The sequence below is a fragment of the Muscardinus avellanarius genome (assembly GCF_963383645.1).
Source record: "Muscardinus avellanarius genome assembly, chromosome: 2".
Taxonomy (NCBI): Eukaryota; Metazoa; Chordata; class Mammalia; order Rodentia; family Gliridae; genus Muscardinus; species Muscardinus avellanarius.
This window is the reverse complement of record NC_137787.1, coordinates 64318963-64341290: the sequence shown is the minus strand read 5'-3', so window position 1 is coordinate 64341290 and position 22328 is coordinate 64318963. Positions and strand designations below refer to the sequence as shown.

The following is a 22328-nucleotide window of genomic DNA, read 5'->3' as shown; positions in this document are numbered from 1 at the left end:
TCGGTTGATTTTTAAATCTCAGGGCTTCAGGTGGCAGCCTCTTTCTGGATCTAAGTTTGAGGCTTCTATCTTTCTATAAAAAACAGGATTTCAAAGTGAAAAGTTCATCTTGCCTAATCAGGAACAGAACTTTCTATGATGGCAGACTGATTGATATTTGCTTTTGGGTACTACATAGCCAGTTGATAGGTGGTCAATATTGTTTTGTATTCTTGTGTTTTGTTGTATTTCATCATAGGAGGTTTTTTTTTTTTTAATAAAAATTCCCATTGGGCATGTGTCTTTCCTAACTAAACAATGCATTGTTTCTTCCTTGATTCATTCAACTATGCTACATGACTCTCCCTCCCCTCAACATCCCTTTAACTTCCATGGCCAGAGGATGGGCTAGCACAGAATAGGATGTTTTTATACATTCCCAAGGACCCCTAAAACCTTGTCAGAATAATTACCCTTTTTCTAACTTCTGATTAACAAAGACTACATTTCATGAAGAGTTGGTGCATCAACTATCTGCTGAGTGGATGTTCTCTTGCCATACCATGGCTCCACAAGTTGTCGTTCTGATCTTGAATTTATAATTCCTAAGTTAATTGTTTCTGGTATTTATTTCTGCTCTATTGAAATACTCAGAGGAGTGCCTAAGCTGTAATAATGAGTAATAGACAATGTTAATGAATAATGAAAGATAATAATGGGCATTGTTTTTAAGTCTTTTTTCAAAAACATTTTTCCAGCTGGACATGATGGCACATACCTGTAATTCAGCTACTGAATAAGTTGAGGCAGGAAGATCACAAGTTCAAGGCCAGCCTGGGAAATTTAGTGAGACTTTGTCTCAAAATATAAAAATAAGCTGGACATGGTGGCGCACACTTGTAATCCCAGTACTTGAGAGGCTGAGGCAGAAGATCACAGGTTCAGAGCCAGGCTCAGCAACTTAGTGAGGCCTTCCACAACTTAATGAGACCCCGTTTCCAAATAAAAGATAAAATAGAGCTGGAAGTATATCTCAGAGGTAGAATGCTCCTGGGTTCAATCCCTAGTACCGCAGTGAATGAACCAATGAACAAACGAATGAGGAGCTAGGATGATCTCAGTGATAGATCACCCCTGAGTCCAATCTCCAGTACACCCAAAAAAATTAATTTTAAGCTTTTTAAACCAGTTCTTTATAAATTTAACAGACTTTAAACGTTTTCATTGTCTCTCCTTTTTAAGTGCTCTTACTCTGGGATCGTTGAGCCCTCATAAACAGGAAGAATGAATCAATCATCTGCTCCTTTAGCAAAATAAGATTTCTTCTCTTTTCTAGAAATCCTCTAGAAATCCCTGGAAATCTTAGTTTGTCACTCTCTGAATTTTAGTTTAATGTACTTCTATGCCAGTCTCTAAGCTTTCCTTGCTCAGGAAATTTTAACTCAGTGACATAGTTCTGGTTCATCAAATTTTATTTGTTTGTTTGGTGATACTGGGGATTGAACCCAGTAGCAGCTGCACTGCCAGCCTTGTTTTATATTTTATTTTGAAACAGGGTCTCCCTAAGTTTCTGAGGCTGGCCAGGAACCTGCTTTCCTCCAGTCTCAGCCTTCCAAGTACAGGTGTGAGTCAATACACATTGCTCATCAAATTGTTTTTACTACTTTATCAAACTCAGCTATTTTTAGTATAGAAGACACACAAAAATAGATTATCTCCCATTATTTGTGACATTTAAACCAACTGAAAACATTGTGACAGTCCCAAAATGCTAAATTTGAAAATTCACGACAGAAGCACTGGGCAGCTCTGGAGAATAAAGAAGCAGTGGAAGCTCCTTCAGGGTAATCTGAGGATGATTGTAGGAGGCTTAATGAGTTGTGGAACTGGTAAATTAGCTCCCTGTTCTACCGCATTTAACCATACTTGCTACAGATTGCTCTTAAAGCATAAGAATGACTGATTTTCAGGACAAGATATTTTAGGGTTTTTTTTTTTTTTTTTTTTTTTTTTTTTTTGCAGTACTAGGAATGGAACCCAGGCGCATTCTACCTCTGAGCTACACTCCTGGGCCTATTTTTTAGTCTTTTTTATTTTTTGAAACAGGGTCTCACTGAGTTGCGAAGGGCCTTGCTATGTAGCTGAGGCTGTCCACTAACTGCAATCCTCCAGTCTCCACCTCCCGAATGCTGGGATTACAAGTGTACATCCTCACACTCAGCCAGGACAAGATATTTTAACGAATGCACAGCATGTTGCTGATAAACATTTAGCAGACCCATATTTGCCATAAGCCAACCAAGTTGAGATTGTTATGTGGTAATAATTTCTTAGGTAGTTTTGAGACTTTGAGGTCCCAACCCTCATCCCTTTCTTTTGACAGCTTATCTGTTTTTCAGAGGATACTAGCATGAAAACAGGGTTAAAAGATTCTACTAATACTTAGAAAAGCAACTATACACATATTAGATAAGTTTTAAAACTTTAAATGTTTTGCGGCTGGGGAAGTGCTTTATTTCTCAGGGAAGGCTGACCAATGATGCACATCCAGTCCTACCTAGAGCATTTCCCTCAGTAACTTGCTTCTGGCCAGTGCTGAGCCTTAACTTTGCATACTTAGAAACTCAGTTTTGTCAGCCTTCTAGAGTTGATTAGACAGGGAATGCTGCATGAAACCAACAGGCTCCTAAGACATTGATACATTAAAGAATGTCAATTTATTAATTTACAATGAGAAACCAAACTGCCAGAAGGCCCAGATACTCCTGCTGGCTTGACCGCTCATTGTTTCCCTGTAGACAAGCCACGTGGGAAGCCAAATTATAATCAGGAGATTGCTTGGTGAGCAAGGAATTAGAACAAAGGAAGTTTTACAATTTGAATATTCAGTGGTATCAAGCTAAGATAGCTTGATTCATTCATCTTCCCTTGCCATGGGTGGTAATTCTCACAGTCTGTTGGCTGAGACTCTCTCTTCTGGACAAGGCTAATATGGGTATTGTCGTCATTTTCCTTGTAAGACTCTGCTTCTTTATGTTTTCAGTGTTTTAGTAGATATGCTTCTAATGTCCTCAGGCAGGTTAAATGAGCTATTTCTGAATTTAGAATCATATTTAAGGGAAGCTTTTTCTCTTCTGATCCAAGTTGAGAGCATATTCTTTTCCACTTCTCTATAGGGAGAGCCTGTTACTGTCACGTATTTTAATATAGGGATTCTCCAGGTTATTAATATGGAACTCCCCAGATTTTAGCTTTGAAAGATCATCTATTAATTTCCTGTTGCTGCTATAACAAATTATCACATGGGTGGCTTTAGTAACAAATTTATTTGCTCATGATTCAGTCACCTATAATTTCCAAAACCAGAGTATTTGGCAGGCGGGTTACTTTCAGAGGTTCTGAGAGAGAATCTGTTCCATGCTTCTCTGCTAGCTTCTGGTGATTGCCAGCAGTCCTTGGTATTCCTTGCCTTGCAGCCACATTAGTCTCTGCCTCTGTCATCAAATGGCATTCTACCTATTTGACTCATCATGCATTTGTGTCCAAATTTCCTTCTCTCTATTTTTAGTGGTACTAGGGATTGAACCCAGGGGCGTTCTACCACTTAGCTATACCCCCAGCCCTATTTTTTACTTATGCATTGTAATTATACATCATAATGAGGTTCAGAGTAAAAATTACATAATGCATGCAGTGTGTGTGTTGGGGTGGGGGTACTGGCCTAGAACCTGCAATCCTCCTGTTTCAGCCTTCCAAGTACTGGGATCAGAGACATGTGAACATGCCCAGCTCCAAATTTTCTTGTTTAAAGACTCCAGTCATGCTAGATTTAGGACCCACCCTAATCTTAACTCTGTTGCATCTTCAAAGACCCTATTTCCTAATTAAGGTCACATTTACAGGTACCAGAAGCCATAAATTTTAAGGAATTAAAATTTTATTCATGGGAGGCTGAAACAAGAGGATCACTGGTTCATAGCCAGCCTCTGCAACTTATAAGACCCTGTTTCAAAATAAAAAATAAAATAGGGCTGGAGTCTACCTCAGAAATAGATTGCCCCTGGATTCAACCCCCAGCATACCCCCCCAAAAAAATTATTCAATCCAGTCTATTAATTGAGCCTGGGAAAAAAATATGGCATGTCCCTCACCCCTGGACCAGACTGAAGTATTTTTGCTTATTCACGTGCTATTACTCAAGCCCTTTGTTTTGATTTATTCTTTTGACAAGTAATGTTTTGTAGACCTTTTATATATAAAAATTTTAGCGCTTAAGAGTCCTATAGACATCAAGACTGGTTCTCAGTGTTGGTTGTACACATTCTACACCTAAGCAAATTTTAAACTTTCAGTGCTCATCTGGTACCCCAGCCCAGTTAAATCAGAATATCTAAGGGGCTACCCAGGCAAGAGTTGTTTTTCAAAACTCTACACAGCTGGGTGTGGCAGGTCATGCCTTTGATCCCAGTACTAAAAAACAAACAAACAAACAAAAAAAAACCTCTGTAACTGGTTATAATTACATTCAAGCTTCAGAACAACTAATAGAAAGCCTTTATTTTTATAAATGAGGATATAGGGGCTTAAATTGTATAGTGGTTTTTCCAAAGCCTTGAAGCTAGTTACTGGCAGGCCTGAGACTAGTACTAGTTGACTTTTGATGGATGTAGTCATTTCTTTTGAGCATAAATACCTAGAAGTATGGAATTACTTGGTCATAGGATACGTATCTGTTCAGCCTTAGTAGATACTACCATGCAGTTTCCAAAGTGTTCTTGCCTGTTTATAATTTACCAGTAACATATACAAGTCTTTTACTGCTCTGTATTCTCATCTATATTTGGAATTTTCTTTTTTCATTTCAACTGTTCTAATGGGTGTAGTTGCATTGTACAGTGGTTTTAATTTCTGTTATCTGCAGGCTAATGCAGTTAGGCACCCTCCCAAGAGCTTATTGGTTATTTTCTGAGGATCTTGTTTTTTGGTTTTTTTTAGTGGGGTAGGGGTGGTGACATAGGGGATTGAACCCAGGGTTTCAAGCATGCTAGGCAGGTGCTCTTCCACCCACAGTTCCCAGTATGCATATTTCAGGAGTTAAGCATGTGAGCATGATTGTGAACACTATTTAAGTTTTTGATGGAAGGGCATAAAACTGCTTGAAAATGAAATGTTCTTGAAGAAATAAACCATCACCTCAGGAGTCAGAATCCTTAGCATGGTGGGTTTTTGTTTTGTTTTGGGTTGTTTTTTTTTTGTTTGTTTTGGGTTGTTTTTTTTTTGTTTGTTTTGTTTTGTTGTTTTTTTTTTTTTTGTGTGTGTGTGTGTGTGTGTGTGTGTGTGTTTTGGTACTAGGGATTGAACCCAGGGGCTTTCTACCTGAACCAGAGGTAAAACCACCCCATCCCTATTTTACTCTTTATTTTGAAACAGGGTCTCACTAAGTTGCCGAGAGACTCTCTCAGTTGCTGAGGCTCACTGCAAACCTGCAATCCTCCTGTTTTAGCCTCCCAAGTACTGGGATTACAGGCATGTTGCCACCTTGCCTGGCTTTAATTTTTTTTTCCAGGTCTGGGGATGGAACCCAGGGGCATTCAACCTCTGAGCGACATCCTCTTCCCTATTTTTTATTCTTTATTTTGAAACAGGGTCTCACTAAGTATCTGAGGCTGTCTGCGAACTGCGATCCTCCAGTCTCAGCCTCCTGAATGCTGGATTACAAGCGTGCACCACCACTCTTGGCTTGGGTTTAATTTTTTTTCTTTTTAATTGTTTTTTATTGGTGCATTGTAATCATACATGACATTGGAATACAAGATTTGAGAGGATATACAAGCACACATAATCCAATTAGCCCTCATCCAATCCCCATCCCATCCCATTTCCTCCCCCTCCCTCGATCCCATGCTTGATTGGTGATTATCTTTGATACCTTTGTTTACGTACCTCATGAGTTTTAAAGAGGTTCCATCCTCCCCCAATCCATCCCCTCTGATTGGTCACCTTAATTGCTTCTCTATAGGCCCCTTTCTACAACTCAACCTCTTCCTGTTACCCCTTTCCTCCTGGATTTTGCTAGTTAGGGGAAGCATCTGGTTTTTACTTTCTGTGATATTTCTTTGTGCATGCCACATTGCAAGTTCTGATCCCACTCTTGATGTCCCCAGTAGAGGCCTGGCCACCCAGAGGACTCTAATCTCGACCTTGCTGGCTCCAGCACCGGCCTTGCCTCATGGGAGGCCCCAATCCTGGCCTCGCTGGTCCCCGCACCAGCTTAACCCCTTGGCTGACTCCGATCCTGGCCTCGGAGGCCCCAGCACTGGCCTTGCCTCACGGCAGGCTCCGATCCCAGCCTTACTGACCCCAGCACCGGCCTAACCCCTCAGCAGGCTCCAATCCAGGCCTCGGAGGCCCCATACCAGCCTTGCCTCATGGCAGGCTCCGATCCTGTCCTCGCTGGCCATGGCACTGGACTTACTCCTCGGCAGGCTCCGATCCCCCAGAACCAGCCTTGCCTCATGGCAGGCTCCGATCCCGGCCTCGCTGGCCTGGCACCAGCCTAACCCCTCGGCAGGATCCGATCCTGGCCTTGGAGGCCCCAGCACCGGCCTTGCCTCACGGCTGGCTCCGGCACCAGCCTTGCTGACCCCGGCACCGGCCTAACCCCTTGGCAGGCTCCGATCCAGGCCTTGGAGGACCTAGCACCAGCCTTACCTCATGGAGGACTCTGATCCTGGCCTTGCTGACCCCGGCACCGGCCCAACCCCTCGGCAGGCTCTGATCCCAGCCTCGGAGGCCTCAGTAGCGGCCTTGCCTCACAGCAGGCTCTGATCCCAGCCTCACTGGCCCCGACACCGGCCTTACCCCTCGGCAGGCTCTGATCCAGACCTCAAAGGCCCCAGCACTGGCCTAGCTTCATGGCAGGCTCCAATCCCAGCCTCGCTGGCCCCGGCACTGGTCTAACCCCTCGGCAGGCTCCGATCCTGGCCTCGGAGGCCTCAGTAGTAGCCTTGCCTCATGTCAGGCTCCAATCCCGGTTGGGTTTAATTTTTAATTTCATATTTATTTCACTAGGTCACTGAGAGTCTTGCTAAGTTCCTGAGGCTGTCCTGCAACCTGCAATCTGCCTGTCTCAGCCTCCCAAGTATTGGGATCACATGCATGCTCTACTGTGCCTAACTGGCATAGTGGTTCCTAATCATTGGTGGTCTGCAGAATTACTAGTGGAACTATATCAGGAATATCAGTGAAATGCATCTGGATGGAATCTCTATCTGTATAAATATATTTAAACAGCTCCAAGGATAATTGTGGTGCATATCCCAAGTTGAAACCCATTACTACAGGGGGAGACTTCATTTGGCATTGTCATCAGGAAGTATAGCAGGTAAACAGTGGGCCTTTCCCCTCCCCCTTTATTGAGGACCAAGCCCAGGGGCACTGTACCACTGAGCTATATTTCCAGCCAATTTTTAATGTTTTATTTTGAGACAGGGTTTCTCTAAGTTGCCCAGTCTAACCTCAAACTTGTGATCCTCTTGCCTAAGCCTCCCAGGTAGCTGAGATTATAGGCATTCAATTTTTTCAAGCCCCTCTCTTGAAATGGGTTTCCTTCTGTCCTGTCTTTTTTTCCCCTTGGTGTTTTATTCTTGTTTGTTTGTTTGTTTGTTTGTTTGTTTTAAGGGGTACTAGATATTGAATCCAGAGACGTTCTGCCTCTGAGCTATACCCCCAGCCTAGCCCTTTTTACTTTTTGTTTCTGAAACTAAGTCTTGCTAGGTTGCTAAGAGTCACTAAATTGCTGAGGCTGGTCTTGAACCTGCTATCTTCCTGTCTCAGCCTCTCAAATACTGGGCTTACAGTTGTGCATCACCACGCCTGGCTGCTGCTTTGTTCTTGAAAAAGAAAACAAGTTGAAGAAGAAACTACTATAGAGTTTCTCATGGTCTAGATTTTGCACACCTAAGGTATCATTTGTTTTTTTGTTTTGTTTTGTTTTTGTTTCTTGTTTTTTGTTTTGCGGGTCTAGGGATGGAACACAGGAACATTCAACCTCTGAGCTATGCCCTCTGCCCTGTTTGTTTGTTTTTTTTTTATTCTTTATTTTTAAACAGGGTCTCACTGAGTTGCAGAGGGCCTCACTAAGTAGCTGAGGCTGTCCTCAAACCATGATCCTCAAGTCTCAGCCTCCCAAATGCTATCATTATAAGAGTGTACCAACACGCCCAGCTCATTTGTATTATTGTCTATAGTTATAGATTGTTTGACAATAAGGAAAGCTTATACTCATGTGTCGGCCGGGCGTGGTGGCGCACGCTTGTAATCCCCAAGCTTGGGAGGCAGTGACAGGAGGATCTCGCAGGTTCGAAGCCAGCCATGCACGCTGGCTTAGGAGACCCTGTTTCCAAATAAAAATGTAAAAATAGGTCTGGGAGTGTAGCCCGGAGGTAGAAGGGCTTCCAGGAACCCCAGCACCACCAAAAAAAAAAAAAAAAAAATACTCATGTGTCACTTGATTACCCACCAGTCCTTATGTAGATATCTATTCAGTCTTTTTGGTCATGTGATGCTCATTCTACAGTAGATTCCTCAGAAGGTGCTTAGCAGTATAGTATTATCATATTCATAAAAATATCATATGGTTAGGAAGGTTGATTTTTGTAATACATAAAATTATTTATAGTTTCTTTGAGTACCATAAGTATGTTAGTTAGTATGTTAGTTTCTCTGTCTTCTGTCAAAAAACATTTTTTTTTCAAAGTCTAGTGACATTTTAATTTCCTTACCTGTCACTTGATCTTTTTTTTTTTTTTTTTTTGTACTGGGATTGAACCCAGGGGCATTCTACCTCCAAGCTACACCCCGATCCCTATTTTATTTTTTATTTTTTAAAACAGGGTTTCCTTGAGTTGATGAGAGTCTCACTACTTGCTGAGGCTGTCCTCAAACCTGCAATCCTCCTGTCTCCGCTTCTCAAGTACTAGGATTACAGTGTGTGCCATCATGCCCAGCCTGTGACTTGATCTTTAAAAAAAAAAACTAGACTTCTGGGCATAGTGGCACATGCCTGTAATCCTAGATTTTGGGAGGCTGAGATAGAAGGATCACAGGTTTGAGGCCACCTCAATAACTTTAGCAGAACCTTCAGTGACTTAGAAAGACTCTGATTAAAAATAAAAGATTAAAAGGGTGAGAGTGTAGGTTAGGTGTAGAATGCCTCTTGCTTCAGTCCCCAGTACAAGAAAAAAAAAAGTTTATCCTCCTTTTTGAAATACCAGTTTTATTGAAATGTAATTTATATACTATAAATTCACCCTTTTAAAATGTATGATTCAGTGGGTCTTAGTATATCCATAGAAGTGTGCACTATCACTGGTATCTAGTTCTAGAACATTTTCGAATTTCAGAAAGAAACTCTTTACCCCTTATCAGTTACTCTTTTCCTTTTTCACAGCTCCTAGGAACACCTACTCAACTTTCTGTCTCTACAGATTTGCCTATTTTATGGACAGTTAAGGGCATCTCATGGTCTCATAAGTGCACTGGCTTTGACCTCTTTCCATAATGTTCTTGAGGGCCATCCATGTTGTAGCACGTGTCCACATTTCATTTCTTTTTTTTTTTTTTTTTTTTTTTTTTGTTGCTGGTACTGGGGTTCCTGGAAACCCTTCTACCTCCGGGATACACTCCCAGACCTATTTTATTTTTGGAAACAGGGTCTCAAGCCAGCGCTGGCTTTGAACCTGCACAATCCTCCTGTCTCTGCCTCCCAAGCACGGGGATTACAAGCGTGCGTCACCACGCCCGGCATGATCACATTTCATTTCTTATGGCTGAATAATATCCCATTGTAAAATATTCCTACCTTTTTTGTATCCATTCATCAGTTGATGACTTTTGCTTGTTTCTACTCTTTGGCTCTATGAATAAGGTTGCTGTGAACACTTATGCATAAGTTTTCTGTGATTCCATGTTTTCATTTATGTCAGATATATTCCTAGAAGTAGGATTGTTGTTAGCATTTAGATGAACAACCAAACTGTCTTTGAACTGGCTGGTGGGATATAAGGGTTCTAATTTCTTGGTGTTTATGATATTTCTCCTGCCAGGTCAGTAAAAGGATTGCGATTTTTTTCATATCTCACCCAAGCTTTCTGTGTGTGTGGTACCAGGGGTGGAACCCAGGGACATTCTACCTCCATGCTACACTCTAGTCCTATTCTTTATTCTTTATTTTGAAGCAGGGTCTCATGAGTTGCAAAGGGCCTCACTAAGTAGATGAGGCGGTCCGGCGGTCCGGAAATCGCGATCCTCCTGTCTCAGCCTCTCATCCATCCATGATTTTTATTGTCTGTCTTTTTTGTTATAGCCATCCTGGTGGTGTAAAGGGATATTTCATTGTGATGTTAATTTGCATTCCTCTTATGACTGATCATGTTGAGCATCTTTTCATGTCCTTTATAGACTATTGTTAGAGTTCTGGATAAGTCACTTACCGGATTCATGATTTGCAAATTTTTTTCCATTGTGTAGGTTGTCTTTTTACTTTCTTGATAGTGTCATTTGAAACACAAAATATTTAATTTTGATATAGACTAGTTCATCTAATTTTTCTTTTGTCACCTGAGCCTTTGATTTTATACCTAAAAAAGGTCATTACTGCTGGGCATGGTGGTGCGCGCTTGTAATCCCCGCGCTTGGGAGGCTAAGACAGGAGGATCGTGCAGGCTCAGAACCAGCCTCAGTTACTTAGTGAGGCTCTCTGCAACTTAGTGAGACCCTGTTTCCAAATAAAATATAAAATAGGTCTGGGAGTATAGCCCAGAGGTAGAAGGCCCCTGGGTTCCATCCCTAGTACCACCAAAAAAAAAAAAAAAAAAAAAAAAAAAGGTCATTGCTATGTTCAAGATCATGAAGATTTATTTCTCTACTTTATTCTAAGAATTTTATAGTTTTAGCTCTTCCACTTAGATCTGTGATGCATTTGAGTTAAATTTTGGTTTATTTATGTGAGGAAGGAGGGGTCCAACTTTATCTTTTTGCATGTCTGAATCCAGTTGTCCCAGCGTCATTTTCTGAAAGGACTTATACTTTCCTCGTTAAATTATCTCAACACCACAATAACTTGTATGGGTTTGACCAAGATTCTTTTCTGTCGCTTATTATCTACTAGTGAAATGAGTTTTTCTCTAGCTTTAGAAAGGAGAAAATGGGCAGGAATAGCTTTCCGAGCTTCATAGTCTAGGTTGAAGCTTTCTCTTCTGTGGTTTTTGAAAAGCAGAGAGATATATATATCTTGAACTTTCTGAGATGTGCCTCTCTGTTCCTCTCCAGCACTTTTGCCTGAACTTGCTCTTTCCCTTTGTCCCTTCTGCCTTGTATTTCACAACCTGAATTCTACTCCCAGCCATTTCTCTTCGGTGAGACTTTGTCGTGGAAGGAAGCTTTGGTTTGTGAGAGTTTATAGGGCACAAGTTTGTGGCTCATACCTTATCACCGTGCAGTCTGCTGGCAGTGTACTTATAAGGGGGATGATGCTGAACTCCATCCTTGCTTCTGCTCTGTTGTCATTCTGGCCCACTGTGCTCTCCCCTGAACTTCTGCTGTTGACTGAGGGTCTTCTGTGCTCTAGAAGGTCTCACGCCCACCCCACGTCTTCCAGCAGGATGCAGACACTGCCGTCTCATGGTTGTCAGGATCTTTACCCTACTTAGACTTGGAGATGTGTCTTCTGGTCCTGCTGTACACATTGTGAATCTTCTGGTTTGTCATCCTTAATGCTTCATCTGTTTTTTTTTTCTTTTTTTGGAGGGGGGATTTTTTTAAATATTTTATTGGTACATTATATTCATACATTATATTGGGGTAAAGAACTTGTGTGTACATACATGTACACATCACCGATTTAACCCCTACCCAATTCCTACCCCATTCCCTCCCCATCCTTCCTTCCCTTGCTTGGCTTAGTGGTTGACTTCGATATGTTTAAGTACATTGTGTGTTTTAGAGAATTTCCTTCTTCCCCCCTCCCATCCCCTCATTTAGGTTGTCTTGTTTCCTTCTCTATAGGATTTCCTTTTTCACTAGTGTTCCTCCTATGACCCATTTCTCCCTAACTCTCACATATTAGGGAAAGCATCTGCTTTCTTAATTTTTGTGACTGACTAATCTCACTTAGCATAATGTCCTCCAGTTCCATCCATTTCCCTGAAAATGATGTAATTGAGATTTTTTTTAATGACTGAGTAAAATTCCATTGTGTACATATCCCACAGTTTTGTAATCCATTCATCTGTTGATGGACATCTTGGCTGGTTCCATAGTTTGGCTATGGTGAATTGTGCAGCTATGAACATAGATACACATGCATTAGTTTGGTAGTTTGGCTTCCTATCTTTTGGGTAGATACCCAGAAGCGATATTGCTGGATCAAATGGTAGATTTGTGCCCATTCTTCTGAGGATTCTCCATACTGTTTTCCAAAGTGGTTGCACTAATTTGCAATCTGGAGGAGGGAATTTAGAAAGTAAACTGCCAGCTGGGCATGGTGGCACATGCTTGTAAACCCAGCATTCGGGAGGCTGAGACAGGAGGATCTCGATTCATGAGACAAGTTTCAGCTACTTAGTGAGGCCCTCTTTCAATATAAGAATAAAAAAATAGGGCAGGGGGTATGGCTGAGGTTGAATGCCCCTGGGTCCCATCCCCAGACCTGCAAAATAAAACAATAATAATAAAATAAAAAGTAAACTGCCATTGGTATTGTGTTTCCAGGATCCTCTTACCAACCAAGATTTGAAGCATATTCAAGTTCCTTTTTAAAACTGTATGACATCTCTAAGTTTAAAATAAAATGAAAGAAGACAAAGCAATTCAGTAGTCCAATTCTTAGAGTATAAGAACTTTTTCTAATCTGAGTTAAATATCACAAAATGATATACCTTTGAATATATGGTTTTTTTTCAGTAATAATTTGTTTAGTTATTTTTGGGTTTGTCATATTTTGACTGTGCTAAGAATCAACTTTTTCCTTTCAGAATAACAAACCTTTGTACTCATTTGAAGACAATTCAGACTACGTTTATGATGTGATGTGGTCACCCACGCACCCTGCCCTGTTTGCCTGTGTAGATGGCATGGGGAGACTGGATTTATGGAATCTCAATAATGATACAGAGGTGAGCAGGAAAATAACAAAAATTGCACTGAAAAATAGAAAATTGGAGATTTATTGAATAATTTGTGAAATTCTTTTTATCCCAAGGAATTTTGTAAAAAGACTGATTGCAGTTTCATCACAAAGAAACCAAAGCTTTGTACCCTAAGTAACAAACAGCATGCTGTGCAGAACTGAAGGGAGAAATGATGTTGCCACGAGCACCAGGGCATTTCCTTTTACTTATGAAAAGCAGTAGTGTCTCTAGTGTCCTGGCAAAGTCTTGCTCATAAGGCAACTGGGATATTTTCATTCATAGGCTAGAAAACTGATAGTTTCAAACTATTGAAGTATGTTAACCTTAATTCTGAGTTTCTGAATTACCTCTTAGCCTCAATAGAATTGTGTATCTTTTATAAATATTAGTCCTAGCCTGACTTGTTTGAATGAAGGAAAAGGAATTTTGATGACTTTTTCCATGAAGGACTGAAATCAGGGTTACTGGTACTATTCAGCGAATATAGAAATCATCAAGTTTGGCCAGGCGTGGTGGCGCACGCTTGTAATCCCCGCGCCTGGGAGGCAGAGACAGGAGGATCGCGCAGGTTCGAAGTCAGCCTCGCTGGCTTAAGAGACCCTGTTTCCAAATAAAATATAAAAAAAATATGTCTGAGAGTGTAGCCCGGAGGTAGATGGGTTCCATCCCCAGTACCACACCAAAAAAAAAAAAAAAAAAATCAAGTTTTCTAACTACTATACTAAAATCATTTATTAGCAATGAAATCTAACCTCAGTTATCATTATATTTAGCCATGTGTTTTGCCAGCCTAGAAGGGCTCTTAGTGCTAGGTACTGTGGTGCATGCCTATAATCCCAGTACTTAGGAGGCTAAGCCAGGAGAATCACAAGTTCCAGGCCACTGCTCTCTAACTTAGCAAGAACCTGTTTCAAAATTAAAAAAGGGCTAGGGTATAGCTCATTAGTAGAGCACTCCTAGGTTAAATAACCCAGTGCCACTAAATAAGTAAGTAGATAAATTGATAAATAAAAATAAAGCATTCTTAGATTTCTAAGTTGTTTAATAGAAATAATGTAATAATGTTAGCAGGAGCCAGGCATTGAAGCACTTGCTTTTACTTCCAGTATTTGGGAGGCTGAGACAGGAGAATCACAGGTTCACAGCCAGCCTTAGCAACTTAGTGAGGCCCTCAGCAACTTAGTGAGACTCTGTTTCAAAATAAAAAATAGGGCTGAGGTATAGCTCTGAGGGAGAAAGCCCCTGGGCTCAATCCCCAATGCAGAGAAGGAGTGCTAGTGGTTCTAGTAAAGGATATTGAGGAGAAAGTCACCTGGTGCCTTTTCTCACATCTCTTCATATTTTTGGTGGCATCTTGCCAAATTCCCTGAAGTGAAATGATTTGTTGGTTTTACTGGGCAAGGAAGTTATACATTGGACATGCAAGAATTTTAACACTATTACCTACTAATGTCTTAGTTTATGAAGGAACGAACATTCAAATACTGCTAGAAAAAGTGTTAAGCCCTAGCTAGATGATTGGACTTGATTATACTTTTTTTAGTTACCTAGAGTGGTACCAATTTTATTTTCTTAATTTGGGTTTTTGTATTGGAGCTTTGTGGTTATAATTAAATATATATGGATTTAAGTTGGGCGTTGGTGGCGCACACTTGTAATCCCAGCATTCGGGAGGCTGAGACCGGACGATCCCAGTTCGCAAACAGCCTCAGCTATTTAGTGAGGCCTTCTGCAACTTAGTGAGACCCTGTTTCAAAATAAAAGAAGAAAAAATAGGGCAGGGGGTGTAGCTTGGAAGTCAAATGCCCCTGGGTTCCATCCCCAAACCTGCAATAAATAAATAAATAAATAAATAAATAAATAAATAAATAAATAAATATGGATTTAAAGACTATTTATAAAGACTATAATATTTAAAGACTATATCAAAAAAGATCTTGGGCGTCAGGCATGGTGGCGCACTCTTGTAATCCCAGAATTTAGGAGGCTGATACAGGAGGATCGTGGTTTGTGGACAGCCTCATCTACTTAGTGAAGCCCTTTGCAACTCAGTGAGACCCTGTTTCAAAAATAAAAGAACAAAAAATAAGGCAGGGTGTAGCTTGGAGGTAGAATGACCCTGGTTTCTATCCCCAGTACCACACACACACAAAAAAAAAATAAATAAATAGATAGATAAATAAATAAATAAATAAATATTAGAAAGACCTTGGGCTGGAGATGTAACTCAGTGAATGAGTATTTGCCAAGTATGTGCCCTGGGTTTGGTTTTCAGTACCCCCCCAAAAAAATTTCTTAATTACAATGTTAAGCTAATTATTGGGGAAGGACCAATATCAATTACAAGGATTATTTTGGTCAGATTTTAGAACCTTATTGTGCTTTTTAGTCTAAGTCAGTGAACATTTGCTCCATGTGTGACAAATTTCTTCTTCATTAGCATAGAACAGGCACAGTGCGATTCTATGGCTGGTGCTGCTGTGTTAATGCCATCTCTGCCTCCCGCAGCCTGTTCAGTGGGATAAAGGGCTTGGAAAGCCTGATAGTACACCTTCAGTTTTAACTGTTTATAGGAACTATAGGTGAAATATAGGTTTTGACTGTCAGAGACTTGAGCTATAGAAGTAATTCCTCGCCTCTAAAATTGAACCCTGATCTGTTCATGAAGTCTTTTGAATACTTTCTCCCTAAATGGATTCTAGTTATATGTTTTAAGCAGCTTAACTACCTGATGGGTTCTTTGTTAGTTTAACTCCTTTATTAAAGAGATGATCTTCCAAAATGATATGTCTAGTCATGTGAGAAATTTTTATATAAGGACTTGTTATTTTCTCTTTCTTTTTTTTCTTTTTTCTTTCTTTTTTTTTTTTTCAGTATGGGCAATGAAACTCAGGGCATTCTACCTCTGAGCTACACCCCCAGCCCTATTTTTTTATTCATTATTTTGAAACAGGGTCACTGAGTTGCAAAGGGCCTCACTAAGTAGCTGAGGCTGGCTTCAAATCTGCACAATCTTCCTGTCTCAGCTTCTCAAATGCTGGGATTACAAGCATGGGCCACTACACCTGGCTCAAACCATTTTCTTTTTTTATTGAACTCATGATTCCCAAACCATTTTCAAGGATTGACTATGTCATTTATAATATATTGTTGAATAGGAAGAGAGTTGGAAAAATTTCCTTATTTCATCTGTTTTTAAAAAGCAGAGTCAAGCTGGGCATGGTGGCACACGATTGTAATCCCAGTACTTGGGAGGCTGAGACAGGAAAATTGCAGATTTGAGGCCAGCCTCAGCTACTTACTGAGGCCCTCTGCAACTTAGTGAGACCATGTTTCAAAATAAGGAATAAAATTGCCAGGCATGGTGGCACATGCTTGTAATCCCTGTGCTTGGAAGGCTGAGACAGGAGGATCGCACAAGTTCGAAGCCAGCCTTAGTACTTAGTGAGGCTCTCAGCAACTTTGTAAGACCCTGTTTCCAAATAAAATGTAAAATAGGGCTGGGAGTATAGCCCAGAGATTAAAAAGTCTCTGGGTCCCACCCCCAGTACCACACACACACAAAAAGGAATTAAAATAAAGGTTGGGGGTGTAGCTCGGAGGTAGAAGGCCTCTGGGTTCAATCTCCAGTACCACAAAAAAAAAAGAAAGAAAGAAATAGAGCCAGATTGGGAAAAGAATTACTGTTTTACATGTTTCTAGAAATCTTGGTGAAACTTTTAACACTGCGCTGTATTTTAAATGGCTTTAGGTACCAACTGCCAGCATTTCTGTGGAGGGTAATCCAGCTCTTAACCGTGTGAGATGGACCCATTCTGGAAGAGAGATCGCCGTGGGGGATTCTGAAGGACAGATTGTTATATATGATGTGGGAGAGGTATGGAGCTTGTTGCCTATAATTTTTTCACATTTATTTAGTGGCATTGTAGTGAAGGTGTCTTTGTGACTAATTCCAGTCTTTGTGGTTTGTGAATTGTATGAACCATATGATTGTAACTCCACCACAGAAGCAGCTCTTGAGATTAATTTTCTTAATAAACTGATGTCCTCTGTCCCCGTACAGCAGATTTTGAGACTAATTTAACATGTTTGAAGTATCTCGTTTGATGCATACAGTACTGGAAATTAGCAGTTCTTCAAATTAGCAAGTTAATTAAAATATTAGCAAGTTAATTAAAAAATTAGCAAAAAGAAAAAAAGAAATGTAGAGTTATAAGTAGACTTTGGGGTCTACAGAATGGATACTGAGATAAGATTTTATTTTTCTGTCTTCATAGATTTGTTTGGGCCAGTTAGTAGAAACCAAAAGTAGTATCTTTTGAGAGTTATGACTTTGAACCTTGGTGCAGAGCCATTGTAATTGAATTCAGCAGGAGAGTTGCAGCTCTCTCCTCCTCCATCATTGCTTGGTAGTGCTCAGCGCCAGGACTGACTTCCTCCCTCTAGCCCTAGCTGATACCTTAGGCACTTTTTTCTCCTGCTGTGTGTCTTGATTCCCCATTCTGTCTGAGTATCCCATGGTTGCAGCAGTTGGATCTGGAGAGGGGTCAGTGGAATCATTAGAACACACAGTTGATCTGCATAGATGGAGTGCTTGGTGCCTGCACTGTCTTATATGGCTACTAGCCACATGTGTCCAACACAACTGAAGAACTGACCTTTAAATTGTATTAAGTTTCATTAATTTAAATCTAAATAGTTACATGTGTCACATGTTGCTAGTAGCTATCATGAATGGTGCAGATTTAGAAGCATGTACATCCATTTGCCACACTGAGTGCCTTGTGGCCTGTGATGACAGTGTCAGACTCTGTAATCATGTATTGGCAAAAATGGTTATTGTTGAGCCAGACGTGATGGTGCACACTTGTAATCCCTGTACCTGGGAGGCTGAGACAGGAGGATCTCAGGTTCATGGCCAGCCTCAGCTACTTAGTAAGGCCCTCTGGAACTTAGTGAGACCCTGTTTCAAAAATAAAAAATGAAAAATAGGGCTATAGGTGTAGTTCAGAGGTAGAATGCCCTGGATTCCATCTCTAGTACTGCCAAATATATATATATCATTGGACTGCCTCTGTGGTGCAAAAGTACCACAAGCCTCTCTTCCCTTTTGCTCCTGGTATGAAACTAAATGTTAAATACCAGCGTAGCTCCTGATGAAGGGTCTAGGGTATCACAACAGGTTATCTTTGGTCCCACACAGAAATACATACTTCTAAGAAAACAGCCATTAGAAGCCATGTTTCAAAATCTGCTTCTTATTAGGCATAGAGCAAGATCAATGTAAAAAAATATTAAAGGAATCCTCCCCACCAGCACAGTCCCTGAGATGGAGCTCAGGAGCTCCATTGTTGTTCTCTTTGCAGTGAAGGTGATAATGGCAAAGGCATTTCTGAGGCTGTCACAACATGCTTCACAAACACCATCTTTTGTTTTGAAATGTTGTAAATCATTGTTATAGTCCCTATAATTATGGAAAGGCCATTTAGGTCAATTATTACTTTTTAATGGAAAATTATTTGAAAACAAGCTGAATAATAGTAGGTAAGATGATCTTTTATTTCAGTACATAAAACATTCTTTCTTTTAACAGCAGATCGCAGTTCCCCGCAATGATGAATGGGCACGATTTGGCCGAACACTTGCAGAAATTAATGCAAACCGCGCTGATGCAGAGGAGGAAGCAGCCACCCGGATACCTGCTTAGTTCCTGGGAAGCAGAGTATAGCCTTAGTGGATTGGGGAAGACTCTTAAGTAGATCCTAAGATTATTTGCATGCTCCTGTCTAAATGATAATTAAAGGGGAATTTCATGGATTAAACTGTGGACTTGATGCAGCAAGCAAATCTTACAATGTCCCTTTTTATATAATCTGCATTCTGTTTTGGATTTGTGTCATTTTTTAAAACAGCTGACTGACTTTACAGAACATAGCTTTTTCTGAATACTAATACACAAGTATATATTTAATATTGTTTTCAATTCTTTTCAACTTATAACACTATATACAGTTATTTCTAAAGCACAGATTAAATAAGTTCTGCATATTTTTAAATAATCACAATTTCCTGCTATACTGATAATGTTCTCATTAACCATGATATGTAGGAACATTGTTCATAGTCACAAACTGCATACACCTATCCAAATTCCATTCTAACACTCTCTTCTGTATTGTTCATGTGGTAGTATCTATAAATAAAACCAAATATGTGTTAACTTTTCAAATTTTCATTTTTACTCCTTGAATTTGAATTTTACCATCTCTTTATAAGTGTCTTTATAAGTGTCTGTTATCATATCCGTCATGCCCCTGTTTGTGAGCAGGCCCCTCAGATCCTTCAGGCTTTGTGCCTTAAATATGCCATACAGGGAATACTTTAGTCTCCCTATACGTTATGAACTATCGTCTGGGTAATCTGTCAGTGAAACTTTTCCCACAAGTTAACTTCCACTATGTTACCTTTTCTCCATCTATATTTACTCTGTGTGTGTGTGTGTGTGTGTGTGTGTGTGTGTGTGTGTGTGTGTAAGCGCGCACGTACACGCATTAGTTACTGGGGATTGAATCTAGGGGCATTCTACCTCCGAGCTATACCCGCAGCCCTATTTTATTCTGTATTTTGAAACAAGTTCTAGTTTGTGGATGGCCTCACTAGCTGAGGCTGGCTGCCAATCTTAGATCCTCCTGTCTCAGCCTCCCAAGTACTGGGATTACAAGCGTGCACCACCACACCCATCTTATATTTACTTTAAAGAATAAATAGAAAGCTCCTCTTATTTTCACTGATTGAGGCTACTATGCATGTGAGCTCTCTGAGAGCAAAACTTTCTTGGAGAGAGATTGCTTTCATGGTTGCAGTAGTGATGAAGGACAAGTGCTCAAATGGTCGTAATTTGGCACTGAATTAAATCTACACCTTCAGATCTGTTACCACACTTCCTCCCCGTGCCTGATAGGCAGGAGACAAATCCCTAAAAATTAATATTGAAATCAACCTACCTCAGGACTAGAGGAAAGGACTATAACCAGAACTTGATTTTTATCCACTTTAAATTGTCCATTTCCTTAGTCCCAACCTTTTATCTAACTTTTTTATTCAACAGAGCTTGAACTAGGAAGGAAGATTAAAAATCAGAATTTGAACTTTTTGTTTTGTTTTGATTTAACAAAGATTTGTTGGGAGAAAATTCAAAAGCAGGGCATGGTGGTACATGCTTGTAATCTCAGCATCTGGGAGGCTGAGACAGGAGGATCATGGTTCATGGACAGCCTCAGCTATTTAGTGAGGCCCTTTGCAACTCAGTGAGATCCTGTTTCAAAATAAAGAATAAAAAATAGGGCTGGGGGTGTTGCTCGGAGTTAGAATGCCCCTGGGTTCCATTCCCAGTACGGCAAAAAAAAAAAAAAAGTAATAACAAAACTTTTTTTTTTTTTTTTTTTTTTTTTTTTGGTGGCACTAGTGATTGAACCCGGGGCATTCTGCCTTCAAGCTACACCTCCAGCCCCATTTTATTCTTTTATTTCAAAACAGGGTCTCACTATGTTGTGGAGGGCCTCACTAAGTAGCAGAGGCTGACCGTGAACTGCCATCTTCCTGTCTCAGCCTACCAAAAGTACAGGGATTACAAGCAGGTACCACTACGCCCAGCTAAAATTTCTTAACAGTGAGTATCCTTTAGGGTAAGGAAAAGTTAACCAGGAATATTAGTCTCAAACTTAGTTCAAGATTTAGCAATTATGTTTGATTTTAGCCAAGTCTGTGCCTCATTCTTAAGAATAAAGTTTGCCAGGCATGGTGGCGCACGCTTGTAATCCCCGCGCTTGGGAGGCAGAGAAAGGAGGATCGCGCAGGTTCAAAGCCAGCCACGCACGCTGGCTTAGGAGACCCTGTTTCCAAATAAAAATGTAAAAATAGGTCTGGGAGCCGGGCATGGTGGCGCACGCTTGTAATCCCCGCGCTTGGGAGGCGGAGACAGGAGGATCGCGCTGGTTCGGAGCCAGCCTCGCTGACTTAAGAGACTCTGTTTCCACATAAAAATGTTAAAAAATAGGTCTGGGAGTGTAGCCCGTGGGAGTGTATACCGGAGGTAGAAGGGCTTCCAGGAACCCCAGTACCATCAAAAAAAAAAAAAAATAGGTCTGGGAGTGTAGCCCGGAGGTAGAAGGGCTTCCAGGAACCCCAGTACCACCAAAAAAAAAAAAAAAAAGAATAAAGTTTGGATTGGATTATATCTGGATTTTTCTGCTCTAAAAGTATTAATTAAGCTAGATGTGGTGGCACATGCTTGTAATCCTGGTACTTGGGAGGCTGAGAGAAGAATTGCTGGTTGCCAGACAGCCTCAGCTACTTAGTGAGGCCTTCTGCAACTTAGTGAGAGAGACCTTGTTTCAAAATAAAGAATAAAAAATAGGGCTGGAGTATAGCTCAGAGGTAGAATGCCCCTGAGTTGCCGGGCATGGTGGCGCATGCTTGTAATCCCAGCGCTTGGGACGCTGAGACAGGAGGATCACCCAGGTTCGAAGCCAGCCTCAGCTACTTAGTGAGGCTCTCAGCAACTTAGACCCTGTTTCCAAATAAAATATAAAATAGGTCTGGGAGTATAGCCCGGAGGTAGAAAGTCCCTGGGTTCCACCCCCAGTACCACACACAAAAAATAAAAGAATGCCCCTGGGTTCCATCCCCAGTACCACAATAAATAAATGTATTAATTATAATTACATAAGAAAATTTTCTACTTGTATATATTTATTTTTTATAAATTGACTCCCATAATTGTTCATTATAGAGCAAAGATAATATCTCAAGTTTTCTCATGGTGGTAATATCTGGCTCAAAAATAAAATTTCAGCAGGGTCATACCACCTTTGTATAAAAGAAATTCATGTACTTAGCCAGGCGTGGTAGTACATGCCTGTAATCCCAGCACTTGGGAAGCTAAGAGAGAAGAATCACAGGTTTGTGGCCAGCCTTTGCAACTTAGTGAGGCTATCTGCAACTTAGACCTTTCAAATTAAAAATTAAAAATAGCCTTTCCAGCCGGGCATGGTAGCACATGCTCGTAATTCCCCGTGCTTGGGAGGCTGAGACAGGAGGATCGCACATGTTCGAAGCCAGCCTCAGCTACTTAGTGAGGCTCTCAGCAACTTAGTGAGA

The 22328-nt window shown here is 40.7% G+C and overlaps 1 protein-coding gene across 1 annotated transcript in view; it reads left to right on the top strand.

Moving 5' to 3' along the window:
• DYNC1I2 (dynein cytoplasmic 1 intermediate chain 2) overlaps positions 1-18876 on the top strand; it is a gene marked incomplete at its 3' end in the record, with an annotated part of 65161 nt that extends 46285 nt beyond the window's left edge. Inside the window, exons 16-18 of the mRNA XM_080690172.1 lie at positions 13014-13154; positions 16921-17046; positions 18763-18876. Coding sequence (XP_080546298.1) covers positions 13014-13154; positions 16921-17046; positions 18763-18876 — 381 coding nt within the window. The remainder of the gene's footprint in view (positions 1-13013; positions 13155-16920; positions 17047-18762) is intronic.
• Between the last annotated feature and the right edge of the window lie 3452 nt (positions 18877-22328).